We start from the raw sequence: 21913 nt of genomic DNA, 5'->3' as shown, positions 1-21913 counted from the left end.
GTGGATAGCTACAGGCTGCAGGCCGGCCCATTGTGTGGGCTGAGCACTGTGACTGCTCCCTCTTGTACCTCGGTAATGGGATTACATTAGCCAGGTTCTTCTGCTCCCTCTCCAGCTCACACTCACACACACAGACAGACACACAAACAGACACACAAACCCTGTGAACCCATGTGTGAATGACTGACTGTCCACTTGGCCAGCTCGTGTTTGCACCCTACTTGCCTATGGCCCTGTGTAATGATGCAGGTTTCATACCCATTTCACAGACGCTCTTGTTTTCAGCAGCGTTCGCATAGTGTTCGGTGAGTTCCCCCCGTCTTGGAAAATATTTCATGTTTTGCTATTTTTTGCGTTTGTTTTCATGGGTGTGTGAGAGAGACAGCAGGAGGGGAGAGGAAATTCAGAGAAAGAAAGACAAATTTAGAGAAAGACAGAGGGTTTTGTTCAGGGTTTTCCTCAAGGAGAGCCTGTCATGTGTAAAATCTTGTTCAGAACCAGCAATTGTGTTTTGTTGGGCTGCACCAGCAGCGCTAAGCTGTTCGTTGAAAACCAATTTGTTAATGTCTAAACGCTGCACTAGTTTTCCCTCAAGGACAAAGATTGATATTCAACATAACTTGCCAAGACACCACTGAAGAAGAATATGGAGAGAGATGATACTCAAGAGGAATTATGCAAGAGATCTCAAGGACTAGGAATTGTGTCTTTTTTCCTCCTTCTCATCTTCTCTCAGTCTGTAGTTCATTAGCTTCACTTACACTAATACAATCTGTCTGCTCCATAAAGAAACTAAAATAATTCTTGACAAATCTGGTGTACTGTGAATCTCTTCAGCATCATACAGACTCAACATAACTGATCTCAGCTTTATCTGCTTCGTCTTTAATGCTTTCCGAGGGCGTTTCAGAGAAATCAGCTGGCCGTTAATGTTAGTTAAACACTAAATGATACGGGATTGATTAAAAGGGTCAGGCTACTGGCCTACCAAACCGTTTGAATCTGGAGGTAGCCACCATAAAATTAAAACGGGGATCAATGGCGTGTCATATCCCTGCTGCTCTGCGGGCTGAACATGTAACTCTAACCTTGAGGCTGCAGCCATCTCTCACGTCAGGCCTTCCGGCATCAGGCTCGATAACCCAGCCGCCCATGGCTACTGTCTAATGCTATCCATGCTATAGTATTCACGAGCAGGAGCAAACTGATAATAACTCGGTCTCTGTCTTCAATCTCTTCTGTTAAAGGTTGGACAGAGGTGTGTCTACATGTCAGGAATTTGATAGTTTTCATCAATCAGAGATGTAAATGTGATAATCAGTCAGGATGGGAATAATCAATATTGTTGGTAATTCACAATCAAGTTTAAACTGACAGCGACACATCTTAAATATTACCACCATACAATCAGCAGAGTTTTTGTGTCTGCATTTAAAATTTTAACTTCATGCTATGAATATTTTCAGTTACAGACCCCAAGTACATAGGAGTGGGTGGAAACTTTGCGCTTTTCAATTCGTGTTTTTCCATCATTTTTGACTCCTCATAACTTCATAAGTACAGGAGATAGACACATTAAATATTCAGGGCTGAAAATCACATTTGAAAACTGCAATCAAATCTGTTTTACATTCACTCCAGGTGTCACAATCTAAAGCCAAAATAGAATTTTTACTAAGCACAGTTTTTCCCTCAAATTTAAGCATCAACATCATAGTCTTAATGGCAAAACTGCTGTTTAATGTATATCGCATATATTCACAGGAACAAGAATTGGTACCCAGGATATAATATTTGCTTTATGATAATTCACTGGAAAAGAAACTTTAAAAAGTGCATTTTGGGTAAACTTTCAAGGCTTATATCACCATTTATGAAGGTGTTTAGTCAAAACAAGTTATAGAAAACAAAAGGTCTCATTTTTAACTATATTTTGACACATGTATGATCTTCTTGCCATGATTCCTTTAGCGTCAAAATAATTTCCTACTATAGACATGTAGGCGGTGATTGAAAAAATTAGAGTAATTTATTTATTTTATTATTTTCTTTCTCTCTAAAGCAGGGAAAGCAACAATGTAGTTTATTGCAAATCAATATGCAAACCTCCACCATGCATACACATACAGAAGCATTATTTGTGCTGATTATTCTGTGACTGTTTACCTCTTCAGTGAGTGTAACTACAGGCAGCCTGAAGCTCTGGCTGCACAACAAGCCTCTGGTAGTGTTTTCTGTTCTGCTGAGGATGAATACCTGTAAGGTGACAAAGACAAACACAATATATTGACTTCATTTCCAAGCAATTCCTTCTTAATGGTGAGAACAATGCTCCATTTTTCCTTGCACATGGCCTTCTTTTTGTAATTACTGTGATGTTTTGTAAAAATCTGTCCACTGTATGAAACTACAGCACATTTTGTAAAATAAATTACAATCAGGGCATCGCAGTCTGCAGCAGATTTTTGTTTGTTTGTTTCTGTATGTTGTCCATGACAGCATTTTTAATCCCTATGAAATTTCATCTGCCAGTGGAGGAAAATTGATTCACACAATGTTGTTTTTTTTTTTTTTTTTTTTTTTTGCCAGTCAACTGTTCAATTAATTGACATTAGTATATATTAAATTATGATCTGGAGGTGACTGTCACAGCAATCAAAATAATAGTTCCTGAGAATTAATTAAAGGCAAAATACAATGCCCCCAAATAAATAATTGCTGCGCCCTCAGAGAGTGGTTGTGTTTTCATGACTGAATAACATTATTAAGGCTGTGATCAGAGGAATGACCTTTGGATGCCATTGTCAGCTCAGTCTAATAGGCTGCATTCGCCTCCATGAATGGCTGTGATGCTGGTATGAGAGATGATCGATTCAGTGTGGAACAGGTGCTGCTCCGCCGTCTTTCTCTTGTCTTTGTTGGTAGCTGCAGCTGGTTCATCTCTCAGCCTGCGCTTGGCTTTATCTGCTCTCAAAAGCTTGGGATTGCATTGCCAACCAGCCAAAGAGCTAGTTCATGCATGCATGCCTGCCTCCTGCACAGCTAGCCGGCCACCGTGCAAAACAAGCTAGGGCCGAGCAGTAATTTAGTAATCAATGCAATTGTCTTTCTCTCTGTAATGATATTAGATTAAAGGTCTTATGTCAAGATATTACAGTTCACTGCTGTCATGTTTAAATGAATAATGGGGTCAGAATGTAACAGAATTTGCTAGATTTTAAACGCCAGAACATCTACTATTGAAAGACAAAAAATGGTTGACTCAGTGCGTCAAATTTGACTTTTAACATAATTTTAAATCATCTAGAGATTCTGAATATTCAGGTATGAAAGAAGGTCATATTGTGAGTTATCAGAGATACTCATTTTTTTCTATTCTTGCCACACTTTTGAGATCAGTGACAAATACTCGTACTTTAAGAGGTGCATCTGTAATAGTTTGTAGGTTTTCAGCAGGTATGGATAAGCAGATAATATAATTTAGTACGAGCATTTGTTTTATTTCCATCACAAGCACAAACGCCACACATATGCAGAGAAAAAACAAATGCTGGACATGGTGAAGGTAACTTATCAGCACCTAAACTTGTTGTCTTTTTGTCCCTAATACAGATTACCCCTCTGAATTTGTGATTGTCTGCCTCACCTTACTTTGTCAAGTTTTTTATGCATCTTGCGTGTAGAATCAGTAGAGTCTGTCTGAATAGGATGATGAAAGAGAGCATTTATAACCGGATCAGCCACAATATTAAGACGATTGTCAAGTAAAGGAAAAACATTGATTGTTTTGCTACAGTGGCCGCTACCAAGAAGTGGAATACATTAGGCAGCAAGCGAACAGTGAGTTCTTGAAGTTGACACATTGAATGCAAGATATAATGACAAACCTAAGGATGTAAGTGATGGCCAGATGACTGGTAGCACCGCCAAAACATCTTGTTGGGTTTTCTTGGTGTGCAGTGGTTGGTTCTTACCAAAGATGGTCCAACTGGTGAATCAGTGGCAGGGTTATGGGTGGCCAAGAATCACTGATGCTACTGTAGCACAAATAGCTTCAAAACAAAAAACCCCAAACAACCCCTCATAAAATGAAAATATTTTTTATTTATACGTTTATTTAATAGGGACAGAACAAGAAGCATTGTTACAATAACCAATACCATGTTCATAGGTCAATAGCTAACAGCTAATTCACAGAGCAGGTCCCTGACACATACAAAAACAATAAATACAACAATCAATGTTACATGAATATATACATTAAACACATTTACATATAATAAAATGTCTATCAGTGCTGACAGTTTTGGTTTGATTTGAGCCATCGTTTGATTTTACAGTTAAACTCATTCAGATCTGTCAGGTGTTTCAGTTCAGCAGGTAAGGTGTTCCAGATCTGTGGCCCTTTCACTGAGAATGCACTTCGTCCAAAAGCGGTTTTACACTGGGCTGTTCTGCAGTCTCCGTTTGCTACTCCTCTTGTAGTCATACCACGAGTTTCACTTCTTTGAATCATACCGCTAACAGAATCTGGAGCAAGACCAGTAACACATTTAAAAACAAATTTTAAAAAAGAATAGTTTAAGAAATTTTTAAAACTTAAAAGATTGTGTTTTTCTAAAATTTTACAGTGGTGCCACCTCATGGGCTTTCGGTTAAGCACTTTTAAAGCTTGTTTGTAAAGGGAGATTACACCTAAAAGAGCTGACTGGTTTGCCTGGCCCCAGACAGTGACACAATATGAAAAATGGGACACGATCATCGAATGAAAATACAACTTGGCTGCATTGGTTGTCAGGTAAGATCTTATTAGGCGAAAACACCTTAAATTAGTCCTAATTGTTTTTGATATTTTCTTTATATGGGCTTCAAATTTCAGACGAGAGTCTAAGACAACTCCCAGATATTTGACCTGATCTACTCTTTGAATTATATTTTCATATATCTGTATCTGGAAGTTGTCTAAAGACCTTGGCATCAAGGTAAAACACACAGAGACCGTTTTAATAATAATAATAATAATAACAATAATAATAATAAAAACAAAGCTTCTCATCATGGATCCATGAATCCTTGGATTGTTGAGTTTTCGTATATATTTTTGTTGGGTCAAAATTTTAGCTCTAAATTAGTTAAGTTAATCTCTAGGGTTAATCATGGCGTAGGGCGTTAACGATAAGGTTTATATTAGTTAGGTGCAGTTCCATAATATGTCATGCTGTAGGGTTCTAGTTATATTATTATGTTAGTTTATTCTACATGATTAAAAACACTGTAGGGTCTGGTAGTGTTTTATGTAATTTTTGTTGTGTTTTAATCCCTATTATGTCAATTATTTAGGCGAAATACCACCTTAAATAACACTGTCCAGAAAACACAAGGCTACTTTCTTGATACCAGTTATGATCTATTTTGTTGTGCTTTTTTTTTTTTTTTTTTTTTAATCGAGAAGAACTTAGAAATTAAATGTGAGAAAATTCAAATATGTTGAGTTGACTTATCTTGTTTTTATTTTGGGACCATGTTTTGTTTGTTTGAATTTGCCTTTATTATTTATCTAATGTAACATTTGTTTTATTGCAAAGCACTTTTTAACTGACAAGGAATCTACAATATACAAGGTTTTATTATTAATGCTACTTAAAATGTATGATAGAGAGGTGGCAAAATACAATGCATCTTTGGCATGTTCTGGAAAAACAAATCTGATCCACAGAAGTCCCACTTGGCAGTTTAGAGAACCCACAGGTTCTTTAACGTTTTGGTTCCTGACACCACAGAACCCACTCGGAGGTCTGTGGAGTCCATTTCTGGGCAGTTCAGGGCTGTTTGGCAGCAGGAGATAGTGTCAAGCAGGTGGTTTTAATGCTGTGGCTGATCGGTGTGTACTGTATTTCAGATTTGCCCAGCCACTCCCTAGTCTGCAGAGAAGGATATTTTCCTGGCTCCGCTGTGCTGGAATGAGACCCACTCACCATTAGTGGAAGCTGTTAGTGGACGGGCTTCAAATGTAAACATGGATCAGTCATCAGCTGGTTATTACACAATAACGCCATGCAATTTGTGTCTTACTGTTTGTGCATTTCTGTTGTATGTCGTGCTGTGAATGAGAATAAAGCTTTAAAATATAAAGTTGCAATCCAAAATACTGGCATTGTGGATATTTCAGAGCTCCTGGTAGTTTTCTGTGGACTTAAATCAAGTGATGATAGCAGTTCTGTGGGTAGTTTCAGTGGAACTGAGCTAACTGGGTGTGTGTCTGCGTGTGTTGCAAGCTGACTTGTGGATTAGCTGTGCGATTGCCAGAAGGAGAGAGATCTGCTTTGACTGTGTGGTAGTTAGCCCATCTGTCTATAGTCAGCTATCTGTGTGTGCATGCTGCTGCTATGGAGCTACCTGCCACCAGGTGGTCAGCGGTACCCCGATGCCCTGATGGAGGGCTGTGGGGGAGGCTGAGCCTTGTGGTCTGGCCCAGTTTGCCAGCAAACTTGGCTCTCGAACAGCTGCTGGTCTTAAACGGCATTACAGTTCAGCATTTAAAATGACAGAGTCGGGTGGTCTCATGGACCAAGTCCTGGACGAAGTCTAGCAGTTTATATGAACTGTTATATATTCATTTTTCACAGCAACAAGAAAGTGTTTTTCTCTTATTTTTTTCTGCTTTCACTTTGACATTTATTAGTCAGTGCGTGCTCTACGTGTAGCCATGGATCAGAAGATATAGAAAACTCCTATATTTAGAATGCTTGTCATGTAGTCAGCGGATATCCAGCCATCTTATAGACAGATATAAGAAGGGCAGCTGGGAAATAGTTCTCATTGGATTAATTATACTCTCACTGATCATCTGTTTTATTATTTATTTTTCTCTAACTACTATAGTTTCTGTCAGATATGGATGGCTGGAATGTCTGCTGGTCTTTCTACCTCTCGTACTTGTTTGAAAGGCTTCCCCGTGTAGAAAGACGTGAAGATATATAAACCAGGCAGGACAAATCTACGACAATGATGCACAATTAGCAAAACAAGAAGATTCGAAAGAAGATTCTCAATTTAAACTGAGCAACATCATTTTGTGTTTTGTTTGCCTGCACTGTAAAAAAAACAAAAAAACAACAGATTTCAGTGTTATTTTTGATCAATTTAATGTCATTTTACAGGTTTTCCTAGTTTTGTTATATAACACATATTAGCCTGTAAAATCAGAGAAAAAAGTACTAATTTACATGTTGACCGTAGCAAGACACACCAAAACATAAAAATAAAAAATGTCCACATCAAAAATCAGTATTGTTATAAATGGTAATTTGGTAATTTGTGTTGTTGCAACATTTTTTTTCTACTGTATTTAAATCTACAAAATATATTGTTATTTTACAGATATGTGCTCTAATTTTAAAGAAAAGGTATGTATATTAAGAGCTGAAAAATAAGAAATGATTTTTTTAATTATTATTTCACAGATTTTACCTGTGTTGTTAAATTACAGACAATAGCGCATTAATTTACATGTTAACCACAAAACAAACAAACAAAAAAAACAGGACAACACTGTAAATAACATCCACATCAACAACCTGTACTTTTCTAAATAGTGATTTGTTCTTTTACAGTGTTTGACTGAAAAATTATAATATTTTTCACTGTATTTAAATCTATAAAAAGTTGATATATGTAGTAATTTGAATTAAAAAATATGTGTTTTAAGGACTTTCCCACTCTCATTAAATTACAGATAATATGTAGTAAAATCATAGAAAAAAAATGTGCCACAAAACACATCAAAACTGTAGATCAAAAATCCGTAGTGAAAAATCAGCTAAATATATTATCATGTTACAGTTATTTGCTGGTATTGTCACTGTTTTTATGGTTCTTGGATGCTATGGTGTGCTTTTTAACATTTTTTTTTTGGTTTCCATATTGTCCTTGTGTTTTTACAGACTTTTTTGTTTGTTTTGCAGCGTGGTTGTCTTCTAGGAATACAGAGGAAAAGAACTGCTGTGATCCTCTGTGTTGTGAAATGCTCAGTACTATAAAATGCTAATGTGAGCTGCTTCACCTTCTCTGCAGGGAACCTGGGCCGCGTTGACTACATCAGTGAGTTTGAGTTCGACCTCTTCATCCGTCCTGACACCTGCAACCCTCGCTTCAGAGTGTGGTTCAACTTCACTGTGGAGAACGTCCGGGAGACACAGGTCAGCAGCTGTGGTCTTGTACTGTGTTCCTAGTCATCGTGTCGTACATGAACAAACACTGGCTGTGTCTGTAATCACTCGCTTGTTAACTCGTTCGCTGCTGTCAACCGAATGGGCAGAAATTTCCTTCATATAGTGAACAGTGCGTTTGAGATTTTACTCATGCATGAATCATCGGCGTTTTGCATCATTGCTGACATTTACACAACGGTAATTTTAAACCAGAGAATAAAACACTGTAAATTCCAGTGTCTACCCTAATATTTTAGACACTTTATCAAAAATACATTAATCTATTGAGTGTTATGATGCTGTAGGCCCTGAGGAAATTTACTGGTCTTCCTGCGAATGCAGCATGAGCCTTAAGATTATAAATTATTCTGAAAACAGTCTATATTAATGTTCCTGCTTAATTCTTATCTCTTGCATGCAAAATACGAATCTGTTAGATCATTTTGGATTCTGTGTTGTCATTTGAACATTGCTAATGAGCAGGGCACTCACTTTTTTTCAAGCTACTCAGTGTGAACAAGGCCTTGGTGAGCAGAAGATGTTACTGGTATGAAATAATGTTATGTTTCGTGGTGCCATTCGTCTACCCTACAGACTGACCATGAATGTCCTCTGCAACATTTGTGCCTGCACCACCATCAGAGTTGTTTCCCCATGGAACTGAGGCTGTCTTCTATTTCTTTCCTCACCTCTTGTCACAACTCCTGAACTTGATTCTGCCACTGGTGAACTCAGAGCCTGTGATTGGCTGACGAAGGTGGTCACATGCCACAGAGATACACTGTATGTGTGTACAGTGAGTGTGGCTTCAGGGGGACGGAGGCTTGTTCTTTCATTTGAATATAACATTGCAAGATAAAAAAGAAGGTAAAACTGACAATATTGGCATTTACGTTGGACCGCTACAGTGTAATTTGTGTGCAGCTCGGCAGCACTTGTCAGGTTTGGAAAAAATAAGAGATAAAGGTGAGGGAGGGAGACAGTCTAAAGACAGCCAAATTTAAAGACAGAGGTGGTTAGATAGGAAGATGGAAAGAGAAGATGAGAGTGAGAAAAAAGCAAAAAGAAAGTGACAGAGAAAGACGAAAATGGAAAAAAAAAACAAAAGGCAGAAAACAGCGAGAATGAATCCACATCATGCTGTTGCTGCTGTCTTCCTGTAGAGTGTCCAGCCCAGCCTATCTAAGGCTATCAGGCCTATCATCCCATCTCCCTGCAGTGCTGTAGTCAGCACTAATCACATTTTATGGCACTGAGATGAATGGGAGGACTCGGCTTGGAGCCGGATCGATCCCAGGGCCAGATAGACCAGCACCAGCAGCCTGCAGCCTGGGCCAACAGGATATTTGCTGTTGTGGCAAAATGACAAAAAGAGTGTGAGAAAGACAGAGAGAAAGTCACAGTGGAGAGAAAAACACTGTGGTGGCTAAAGATTTATAAATATCATGTATAGGAGCATACTGTGTATACAAAGGTACATGGAGGAGAAAGTCCACAGGTGACAAAAACAGGTGAACGACTGATGTTGCACTTCCACTCTATCTATCTATAGGCCCCCTTACAAGCTTTTTCATAGAAAACAGTTTCTTATCTGTCCAATTTCCTTCTTGTAAAAGGTCTTGTGCGAATTTAATCTACTCCAGTGAAGGTGTTGTGGTTAAGTGCTGCCTGTGCATTTTGTCCAGGTGTGTGTGTAAACAGACACTGTGATTAGATCATGTCTGTGTGCCCAGAATCATCAGAATTCACATAAATCTTTAGCTTACATCCTAGTGGTTGTAATATTGCTGTGATATGAAACAAAAAATAAGCAGAGAAATAAAAAAGACAAAGAATAATATAAATAAACCAAGTGTAGCTACTGTGTGGGGGAGAAGCTGTGCTATAGAGATATCAGTGGGTTCCAGGGAAGAACTGGGCTGTTGGAGTGTTTCATCCAGCTAAGCCTTGCTAACTCTCAGCCTGAGCCAAGGGAATGGGGAACAGTAAAAGCCCGTGATATTGGAAGTGAGATGGCCATTTTGAAGGAATGTAAGCTGGTGAAACAGATTTGGTCTGCCTCAATCAGCTTAGCAGCTTTGTGGAAATTGGCTTCACCGTAGCACTGGTTATGATGGATGGCTGGATGGATGAATGTCTCTTTTTTGTATATCCCTCCTTTTTTGGTGTTTATTGAACCACTCACTTACCTCAAAAAGCTAAGACCGATTCTGGTTACGTTGGTTGCAATGACCTGGACCATGTGACCGATTGAGGTTTTTGCTTGGTTTTGCTTATTTTCTGCCAGAAAATGTCCCTAAAAACATCCTTGTACACAATAATTGCTCTGAATTTTGACCTTGGAAACAACAGTCTGTTGACATGATGCAATTTGGTGCACATTTCTGTTCCCCCATCCACCTCATCCATGTATATCATGCATTTTCATGGGACAAAGTCTAGGCTTCACTTAGATTTATTGGTCACTGTAAGGTATAAAAATTTCCATGTTATCTTAGGTTGAATATATTAGAGACAAATAATTTATCTTATATAAATATATATGTTTTAGGCCGACACTGTCAGTCACAACTAGATGTATTGTCATAAAATCTGGTACAGACTAGAGATGTTAGTGATCAATTATTCATCAATTAGTTGCAGTTCTGTAATTATTTCAATTTTAAAATATAATAACCAGTAAAGCAGAAAATGTACACTAGCTGTAGTACCTGGTTGTACCATCAGGTGACGCCTCTTGAGATGGAAGACTGCACTTCATTTGCTCTGTTTAACACTGTAGTGACCCAACAAATCAGTTGCTCAGACTACGAGTGAGGGGGTTATGTGTTGGCAATAACAAAATGAATGAAAATGTTCATCTTAAACTCCAAATTGTTCAATGAGTTATTTTGTGATTTCTGTTTCAGTTGGGCCATGTCTGAATTTAGACTGTTGTGGATGAGTGAGGGTTTTTTTTAGCAATGGACCACCATGACAGAGACTTCTACAGCGGTTAATGGATTCCAGCCTGCACCCTTATTCAGGGGATTTGACCGACTAAACTTGAGTAGAATTGTCAAGTTAAATGCTGTTTACAGGTTTCCACTGTTCTAATTGAACACCTTTGCACTTGACAGACTGCAAAAAAAAAGAAAAAAAAAAAGCTGATACATCTGCACTGCCTGTACGCAACACGGTCCTATTGTCACACAGTCAAATTTTTCTATTATTTAACCTTTATCTATACAGGTAATTTCATTGAGACACGGGGTCTCATTCTCAAGAGAGACCTGTCCTCTTGAACTTGTTTTAAGGCTCTTATCCAGGTAGTTTTCTCCTGACTAGATCCTTGCTTGTGTTCTATCTACTCTCAGATGTATGTTGCACTGGATAAAGGCGTCTGCTAAATGAATTTGTAGAATTGTTTTATAACTATACAAGTGAAGTAATTATTAATTGTCACATAATTTGCAGCCTAAAATACCCAGTGTTTACTTTCTTTGTTTCTGAAATGTCCACTGTAAGTGAGCTGATATTGTGGTTAATAATAAGTACCGGTGCTTAGAAACAGCAATATCAGCATATGGAAAAACTAAACTGTATTTCATTCTATTTAATAATTAGTCGATTATTAATTTGTTAACGTGGTTGACTTTTGGTTAAGAAAATTTAGTAAAATTTGCATCCCTTGTTCAGCTATTTATGTTCCCCTTGTATGATCAAATACCTTGCAAACTAAGAACAATCAGATCATCATGGGCTTTAATTTGCAAATTTTAGCCTGCATTTCTACCTATGGACAAATCTGTGCAATGCAGATAAAATCGGTGCGATATAATACTTCTCTATCAGTATTTCTACTCATGGAACAATCTGTGCAATAGCTACCAATGATATGTGCAATATTGTTGTTTCCATCTGAACTAGTGCGAAATTATATTTTTGGTTCATTTTTGTTTTTCTACTGATATTTCTTAAATGTTTGCGCTATTCCTTTTACTGCTGTACATTGCCATTTTTCCCACTGGCATTAATAAAGGCTTATCATTTTCTATTGTGTGCATTACACCAGCTAAAGATCAGCATGAGAAAAAGCATGTTCGAATGCTGCCGTTAGCATTTAGCTCACAACGCTGTTAGCATGGCTTTTTAGGCTTAGTTGTGTGATCTGATAAACGGCTTAAAATGCCACAATTATCACTGAATAATTTATTAAGCAACAAGTCGTTTCAGCACTAAACAACACATGTTTCTTCTCATATTTCTGTAGTGCTTCCCAGTTCTATATAGAGAGGGGTGTGAGTCTAAAGCTTCCTTGGCACGAATGTTTGGAGTGACTGCAGGGCTAATGCCAAAATATATCAGAATACAAGATATGAGAGATTGGTACTGCTGACTTTGTTTTCATCAGTAATCTTCACCTCATTCAACACTGTGGAAAACTCGTTAAGACAGAGTACATCAGGTGCTGGAGTGGAGGAAGAGAAAGCAGAAGAGGGATGTTACTGTAATAGCAGAGATGAAATTAGGTTGTTCATGCTGCTCTGATGTGTGAAGCCATAAATTATATCCTTTCTCGCTTACTTTGAACCAAACTGCAAGAAGTCATCAACCTGTAAAAAAAAAAGAAAAAGTTTTGCATTCTGTGTCCAAACTGAGCGAATTTCGTTTGACATGCAGGTTCCAGCTACCAGCATTTCATTCCAGGTCTGTGCCAGAGTTATGATCAGAAACCAGTGGGCGAGATGATATGACACCCCATTGAGTAAGTTGATATGCCTTTCCATTCTGCTGTAGGGGTGTGCTGGATGTCAGGTTCCGTGAAGGGCACGGCTGTGAGCTATTATCATAGCAGCCTTCAGGGAGCCATTCATAGAAGACAGGCGGTAAAACCTTGCACCGAGCGCCTTCAACTCCTCCAACTGCTGCAGGGGTGATTTGTAAGCCTCACTTGTCCAGGGAAAGCACAGCGTAGGGCAGTTACTCTCCATAATCAGGAAAGAGGACGAACAGAAGAAGAATAGGCCATGTGTTACATAGAATCCCTAAAGAGCTATTATCACTTTAGTTTTTCAGACAATGCTCACCTTTTCAAATTAGTGATGTTATGCAATTTGTCGTGGGGGATGTAAAACATTAAATAGGATGTTAAAACCATCAATGAACAATTATGGATCCTGAGTTGGCGACGCTAATCAAACAGTCTTCTCTACAGCTGTTGTTTTCCACAGACTGTAACTGGGCTAGGACCATTTTGGAAAAAACAAACAAAAAGAAGGAAAAAAAAATGGTAAAATGTTTACAGTAGATTAACATACATAATTTAACACAGATATATATTGTCTTTGTCATTTCACAGCCGAATTTAAGTAGAATTGCACATTTTTCCTGATTAAAAACATCTCATAATTAAAATGTAAATAATTTAAACTACACTATCTTTTAAATAACAGCATAATTGTATTATTTCATAGAAATACTTTATCAATCTGCAAATTTTGCCTGTTAATGTACAGATTTCTATAAGAAAAATATAGAACATTTAATTTAATCTTCACTCTACTGTTTCTTTTACATACTTTTAAAAAAAATACTACCAATTTCCTTATCAGAGAAGAGCTGTGAAATAATTGTATTTGTATAAAACACAGTAGCTGGGTTTTATAGTTTTTGAATGTTACGCTAGTCTACAGTTTTTTTTCTCTCATCCACAACTTTATTGGCCTAGATTTTGTTTTACGAAATTAGAATTTTAAACTGCTTAAAAATTGTGTGTTTCTGTTATAAAATGTTGGATTCTTGTATGTAAAGTTACATACTTTGACTGCGCTTTCATAGGAGGTCTGTTAAAAAGGTCTTTTCCCATCTTTCACACATATATTCTCTTAATATGAACAACACAGAAAAAAATCTGTATTTATTTACAGTCAACGTCTTTAGAAAACAAATCGGTGTTTTTACAGTGCAGCACTACAAATGAGTGCAATAATATACACTGATCGGCCACAACATTAAAGCTGACAGGTGAAGTGAATAACATTGATCATCTGGTTAAAGTGCAATGTTCTGCTGGGAAAACTTGGGACCTGGCATTCACGTGGATGTTACTTTGGCACGTAGCAGCCACCTAAGCAGGGTTGCAGACCAAATACAGCAGCCAAGGCGTTGAACTGGTCTCCACACTTCGCTGATCGAACATGTGCAGGATGCGTCGAAACAAGTCCGATCCATGGAAGTCGCACCCCACAAAACACGGGATCCAAACCTGTTGCTAGTGTCCTAGTGCCAGACACCACAGGAGACCCCAGAGACCCCCTGACCATGGCCCGACAGGCCAGAGCTGGTTTGGCAGTACTGGGGGAACTACACAACATCATGCAGGAGGTTTTAATGTTGTGGCTGATTGTTTCACAAGTCAGACAGCACATGTCTTAAAGGCTATTGTGTTTTGCGGTCTTCAAACGTCCGCTACGATGCGTCATTTTCAAAAATGTTTAAATTATCATTTTTGAGAGAATAAAAAGTAAAAGAGAATGACAGAGACACACCCTGAGATAGGGAGATTTTACTGCAAGCGCACGGTAATGGATGTGATGCACTTTGATTGTTTCTTTTTCCATAGAGACGAGACAGACGCAGGAAGGGAGGCAATATAGAACGAGAAACGACTTGTTCATGTCAGCAATACGTTTCCCTCCCATTCTAAATAGAGCATGTTGGCTTCACTTCTGGGAAGTCAGCAGCTGGTTGTGGTGTGTAGCATCAATGCCAGCCTGTATAATAGAGGTTCTTATCTGTGCTTGCTGCACCATCAGCTCTGGACAATGTTGTGGTTTGGAAGGCCTGTCTGTGCCATTACTGTGCAGATCAACCAGTGAACTTCACCCCTGCTCCTCCCTGTCTTCTTGGCTTTGCACCAGTGTTTAGGGACCCTCCAACCCCCTGTCTGTTCTACCTCCTCCCTCCCTCCCTCCCACTGTGCTCCTTGCATCTCTTCACCGTCATGTCTGAGTTGTGATGTCCTTCAGCACTGACAAGAGGAATGAGAGCACAGACAGGTCTCTGGTGAGCACCATTGGATGAACATGGGCTAATCATTGCTGGCGTAGCGTGGCCGTGAGCGTGCACTGCAGACAGCTGCTTGGTGGCAGTTACTTGTGGCAGGACCACATTGGGTCTGCTTCTGGGAAGGATTTCTGGATGCACACCACAGGATTCGACTCCTATAGACACACACACACACACACACATGCTTGTCAACAGGTCCACTTGTCTTCTTGTCCTTTTTTTTCATTTTCAGTCCTCTACATTGCCTTTTCTTTCCTCTCTGCCTCTACAGCGTATGGCATAAGGTAGATAGGCATGTGTCCTGTGCTTGTGGTTGTCGTCTTCTTTGAAAGTTCATTTTTTAAGCTTCCCACATTGGCTTCTATGTGACTCTGCCAAAGGGATTATTTCACTTCAAAAACACAGTGAAGACCCAAAAAGTTTAGGATCCCAGTTTCAGACCCTGGAAGTAAGTTGTGGAAAAGCCTTGTGGTTTTGAAAGACGTATAAGACATCAGACAGTTGTGTCAGGGAGTGTAGGGTATCGTGAGTGACCTTGTTCTGTTAAGGCATGCTTCCTTATTGTGAAAGCTGATGCTCCCCAGATCACTTCATAATGACATGGACAAAAGAATATGACAACAGCGCAGAATGAATTTTCAAATTGTCTCCCTGATAGCAAAATTAGTTTTCCCTGGGTTATCTCTGCTGACGCTAGGTTCCTTATCAAAATTCATTGCCTTATTTTTAGTGTGATTCACTTTTAAAAAGGAGGTACAAAGCTTAAGGGCATGTTTTGAAATAAAGCAGACATACTTTTTATTAGGCATTTTCAGATTCTCTTTATTCAAACAGTGGAGACTTAGGAAGAGCGCACAATTTCTGAAGACTTAAAAACGGGTTAAAAACATTGTGTTACTGGAGATATGCTTTGTACTTTAGTTTTACCCCTTACTTTGTCCTCATATTCTCCCACTGCATTCAATGAAAAAATAAAAATAATGTCAATAAATATAATATTAGTGTTTTAGATATGTAGAAACACTAAACCAGCTTAGATTTTGTTAATGTGTGGTGCTTCGTGAGGCAGCTTTAGCTTGTTTGGCCGGCGTAGGAACATCTGCAGATGGACTGGTGTGTGCACCCATCAATGGGCCATTCATTCGGAGCCCAGCAGTATGGCAGACTGAGACGCTTCCAAAGTGGACTCAATTTTGCGAATCAAGGCATAGAGTGCAAAGAGCAGTCAAGTGCTGAGAAAAAAAGCGTCTGTATTTTAGTGGCTGCAGGTACGTAGCGCCCCTCTGCACACAGAAACAGGCTGGGATTAGAAGGAATTGCCCAGAAAAATGTAATGTAGCACAGATTGAAGAATGTATTGTTAACTTTTTTTGCGATTTGTCGAGTTAAATCTGTCCTCTGTGACTCAACACAATGAAATATCCCACCACGCTTTAGGAGAGCACCAATTTGCAGGTATTAAACTGTTCTTTACACCATGTGCCTGAGTTAAAATATAGATGTCTCCTTCTGCCTCTGGTTCTCATCACAAAGCCTGCTTAAATTAGATGAATGCATTAATGTACATACCCTTAAAGGCATTTGAATAAATTAACCTCCAACAGTACAGTACACACGAGGAATGCTCATTCATAAATACAAATCTGCAAAATCCTGCGTGAGACCAATGCACACACACAAAAATAAATGCCCCAGATACTTGCAGCTTGAAATGCTGCATGTCTTTTGATAGGTTGACTTAGAGATCTGGCGGTGGCGGGGTGCCAGCAGGCCTTTGCAGTCCTTCAATGGAGAAAACAGGGTTGCAAGGCACAGCGTGGAATCAAAAGAAATGGGGGGAGAGCAATGGACAAAAGAATGAAGAGAGAAATAAGAGGAGTGAAGTGCTGTAAGCTGCTCTTTTCAAACATCAGTGGTGCTTTAGAAAGACTGGTATTACTAATATATGGAGTATTCCTTTTACCTGTAGTATTGGAATATTAACAAAGCTAATTGTATTCCAAATATATGTTTAATATTTCTGATTTATGTTCACAATGTGTTGCAATTTACTCAAATTTTTTTTTTAAAATCACACAAAACTTGCCAGCTAGTAGTTCATTTATCACAGTTTCACTCACTTATGGTCAAAATAAGTAATCAGAGAAAGAGGCAGGATAAGCCAGTAAAACCAGGGAGGGGAGAGAAAGTGGAAAGCAGGGCAGAAAGGAGAGGAGAATTGTTGAGGTTTCAGCAGGAGGCATTTTATGGTGACTTGGTAAGGGCCTTGTGGAGCTGCTGTGCATCTGCATGAAATGATGAGCCTGGTGTCAGGACATGGATCATCCTTTTACACCGAGTAATGAATACAGATTGCACACCGGATAGAGAGGCTCTGCAATCTGCTGCACCACAAATGAAACAACTGCCGTTCTAATCAAATAGTCTTTTCATGCCAGCGCAGCCCTCAACTTGGGCTAAATTCAATTCCAGATTCACAGATTTGTGGGTTGGGGGTTGGGGAGACGCAGGAGGCCAGGGGGAGTTATAAATGTTGTAATTAGAGTATTGTTCAATGTGTGTGTGTATGTTGGGGTGGTGGTGGTGGTGGTGGTGGTGGTGGGGGGGGGGGGGTTCCCTGGCATCATGTTGTCGTTAACCACTTGGTTATTTTAGATAGCAGTCAGAGGAATGGGTCCAATCACAGCAAACACACAAACACACTCGTGCACAGACGCACACATTTAGCTAATTATGCCAACTAGTGGCTTGGGAGAACACATTCTCTGTATTCTGTATTTAGGGAACAGCGAGGAGCTTTGAAGGAGAGCCGCAGTGCCTCTTTGATGCTGCTTTTGTTTTTTTGTTTGTGTGGTTTAATAATTTAATCAAGCCAAACGTCCTCCTTCTCTCTGTAACTGTCTGTTGGTGGAAGCTAATTACTCTGCAGATTGTTCTCCTGGTGCTAGAGATGAGAGTTTAGATCCTGGGGGGGGGGGGGGGGGGGGGCTGTAATTTAACAGTGTGCTGATGGGCGAAGCTGTCTGTCGACTGCTGCTTTATTGTTTTGGGAGGCTGCTGACGAGTTACTATTCTAATACCACCATCTGATGACAACGCCTGCAATGTTGTGTTTTCTTTACATTAACTCTATCTGCCCATCCATCCATCATCCATCCATCCATCCATCCATCCATCCATCCATCCATCCATCCATCCATCCATCCATCCATCCATCATCCATCCATCAACTCCCTCCCTCCATCCATCCATCCATCCATCCATCCATCCATCCACACTATAAACATTTCAAGCTCATTCAACTTAGAAATCAAATTTCCTGTGGTTCTTTAAAAACATAAATTAAATGTTCTTCAGATGATTAATTAGTTCAAAGTCATCCTATTGTCAGAGAGGAGGGCTAAGAGGCTCACTCTCCAACCAGGAACCGCTCACTGTGATGAACGACACAGAGGCTTCTCTGTACTTGCAGCAAGGGTAACCCACACTCAGTGTAACAAGACACGTCTCGTGTAAGCTACAAAGAGGTGGTCCCTGTCATCCATTATTTATACAGGTGGGTTTACAGGATAATGATATGCAAGTAGACCATAAATGGGAGTGAGTAAAGTGAATGTGGGTGTGAGTGAAGTGAGGTGGTCCATGTATATATTCTCGTAGAAAAGCAGAAATAAAAAAAGGTATAATGGGTGTGGTAAATGCATAGCTTATATATGAAAACATCATATGTTACAATCAGGGTTAACACAGTTCACAGTACAACTATTAATGATAATATAAAAACCTTCTAACACCTATGAGTTGTAAAAGTGTAAAACTAGCTGAGTGAATTAATTGAGCTTGAGAAAACAAGTTCAATAAACTCAAAATATTAAGTTGAATCAACTCATTTATTTACATTGGAAATGGTCGGTCAAAGATAATAAAATTTCTCATCAAGAGCCTGTGAGGAGTTTTAACTCTAATAATGCATCCTTGGAAATCTGCTTATCTGTTAGTTGTGTTTCTTCTAAAATTAATTGATTGAGTCATCTGTCTGTCTGTCTGTCTGTCTTCCTCATTGTAAAAGTGTCAAACGAGCTGAGTTAATTAACTCAATTGAACTAAACAAGTTCAATATACTAAAAATTTTAAGTTGAATCAACTATTCACAAGGCAGTAACAGATATAACTTAGCTAATAAAGATACATCAGGTTTTCACCATTTCTGTCTCAAAAATGTGAGTCTGTGGAGGTCTGTAACTCTCTAAAAATGCATCCTAGAAAGACTGCTTAATGTATATAGTAGTTTTCTTTCTTATAATTAATTTTTAACTAATATTTATTCTAAATTGGCTGGACATTTTAAAAAAGTGATATTTTTTGTTCAGTTCAACATAAATTAGTGAATTATTGTCGTGTATCTACATTAAGTAAACTCAAACAGATGAGTTGGTTTGACTTTTTTATGCTTTAGTCTGTGAATCTGCTGATCTACCAAGTCTACTCGGTATTGTATCTATGAAATGATATATCCACACTGCCATAAAAATCTGGAAGTTGCATCCAGGCTAGCATCTAGCTTCCATGCAATTCAGGAGTTTATTAGTTCCATTTTTATATTTGTTTAACACTTATAGATAAATAGATAGAAAAAATGAATTAGAATAAGATGAGACAGAACTCTGACAGTGCAAATTAAAATTGAATGTACAAAGTTTCTCAGCAAAATTAAGTTAAATGTGCAAAGTCTCTCAGAAGGTAGGTCTCTCCTTTCAGAAGAGATTCGCTGAACATCAAGACTGCAGTGGACAGCAATGACTTTCTGTATTATAATTCAACTAAATGTTAATTTCTGTCTAATTTACGGGAATTCTGTCTCACCTTCAGTTTTTAATGTGTTATATTGTCTTTATTATAGTATACAATAAAGAATACTAAAACAGAGTTTAGCTTGTGGTTGAGATTGCACAGAAAACAGTTTTGGATCTTGAAAGATGTGACAACTGAATGTACTGTGGACTGAACAATAAAGTCCACACCAACTGACCATGAGAAGAGTTTTGAAAAGAGAATTCGTTTTTTTAAAATGCATGTTTTTAAAAACTATTTTCCCTCTCCCTCCCAGGTTTTTATGATGCATTTAGTTTCAGGCTTTCGACTTATACTACTGGACCATCCATTTAAAGTGTGTTTGCCTTCACTTATCCAGGCCAAGTCTTTTAGAAATTACAGAACAAGTCAGTGATATCTGGCCTAACCAGCTGGTACAGTATTCTAAAAAAGAAGTACGCGGACTGTGAGGATAATAAATGCAGCTTGCATTCTTAAATGTATGAAATTAAAATTTAATAGTAAAAAAGTGCCTTAAAAACTTTACAAATCAATTTAGCAGGTTTACAAGGTCAAAGCCTGTTCAACAAAAACAACAGGCTCTTTCTCTCACAATCAATATTTCATCTGAGTTCCGCTTCTTCTGTTTAAAATCAACAGAGAGAAAAGTTCACATTATTTTCTGGTCCTTTTACATGTAATGTGGTTCTAAATCCATTATCACTTTGCAAAAGTGATGGTTATCACCTGCTGACAGGTTACAGAAATATACAAGAACACGATAAAACTTATTTATCCCAACCTCCCATCTATCTATCTATCTGACACAACATTATATATTCCTATGTACACATTTACGAGGAGAAAACAAATACAGAGTGAGATTAGAGATTAGATAAGAGGAGCGGTTGCAGCGTGACTATACAAATATACCATGTTCTTGAGAAAGGAACAAACATGAAACTCTGATTCGTTGCTCTCGATAAATAACTAAAATTGCTTCTGAATCTTTACAGAATGTTTTGTTTTATGAGTTGTCTTTGCGGTTGCCAGTGATTGATGCACTTAAACATATAGAAGATATAATCTACCTTTGCTGGTTGGTTGGTGCTGCTTGTTGTTGATGTGTTTGTGGATCATAATACGTGTGATTTGGGATAGAGGCTTTAAGATCTATTCTACTTTCCTGTATAGTGATTGACAAACCACATCACTGCAACAATTACAGCTTCCATTTAGTGTTCACAATCCACTGCTACAACATGCCTTTTCTGTTTCTACTAAAAGTTTAATATACACCAGAGATTCTCAGGAGTTATACCTAAAAAGCACGTTTAACTATATCTGCAAGCTTGGACTGTTTTACGTGATATTGTAGATTGTTTTCTAAAGCTTTTTCTTGGGTAGTTTCCATTTGAGCTTCTTTCTGAATGTCACAAATGTACAACACGACTCATTCAAATTCCCTGTTGCTGTCTTTAGTCAGTAACAACAACAACTGACCGCTCTGCGTCGTCTTGAACATTTCATCCTTCATCCTTCTAAAGCAAGGCTGAATAGTGTAACTGATTTGATTTTAATGCTGCCGGGTCGAATTAATGGTCATGTAATCAAATCAACAGGAGACTAGATTAGTATGTACAACTCTGCTGTGTAATGTTACACACACTGCAGTGGACAAATACATCCTCATCACAAATTAATCATGTTTGAAGGCTATAGGAGAAGGCGGAGTGGAGTCTATAAGTCTGAGAGCACGAGAAAAGATACTTTATTTCGGATTTGTTTTTAATTTAACACTATATTTTTTATTACTACTAATACCACGTGACCAATTTTAG

At 38.5% G+C, this 21913-nt stretch overlaps 1 protein-coding gene across 1 annotated transcript in view; it reads left to right on the top strand.

The window, feature by feature from the left end:
• agbl4 (AGBL carboxypeptidase 4) overlaps window positions 1-21913 on the top strand; it is a 439604-nt gene that overhangs the window by 21325 nt on the left and 396366 nt on the right. The window contains exon 3 of the mRNA XM_055015739.1: window positions 8074-8198. Within this exon, the coding sequence (XP_054871714.1) occupies window positions 8074-8198 (125 nt within the window). The remainder of the gene's footprint in view (window positions 1-8073; window positions 8199-21913) is intronic.

This window comes from Amphiprion ocellaris, chromosome 2 (genome assembly GCF_022539595.1).
Source record: "Amphiprion ocellaris isolate individual 3 ecotype Okinawa chromosome 2, ASM2253959v1, whole genome shotgun sequence".
NCBI classification, from domain to species: domain Eukaryota; kingdom Metazoa; phylum Chordata; class Actinopteri; family Pomacentridae; genus Amphiprion; species Amphiprion ocellaris.
Note: the sequence above shows the minus strand (reverse complement) of the source record. Positions and strands in the feature narration are given on the sequence as shown.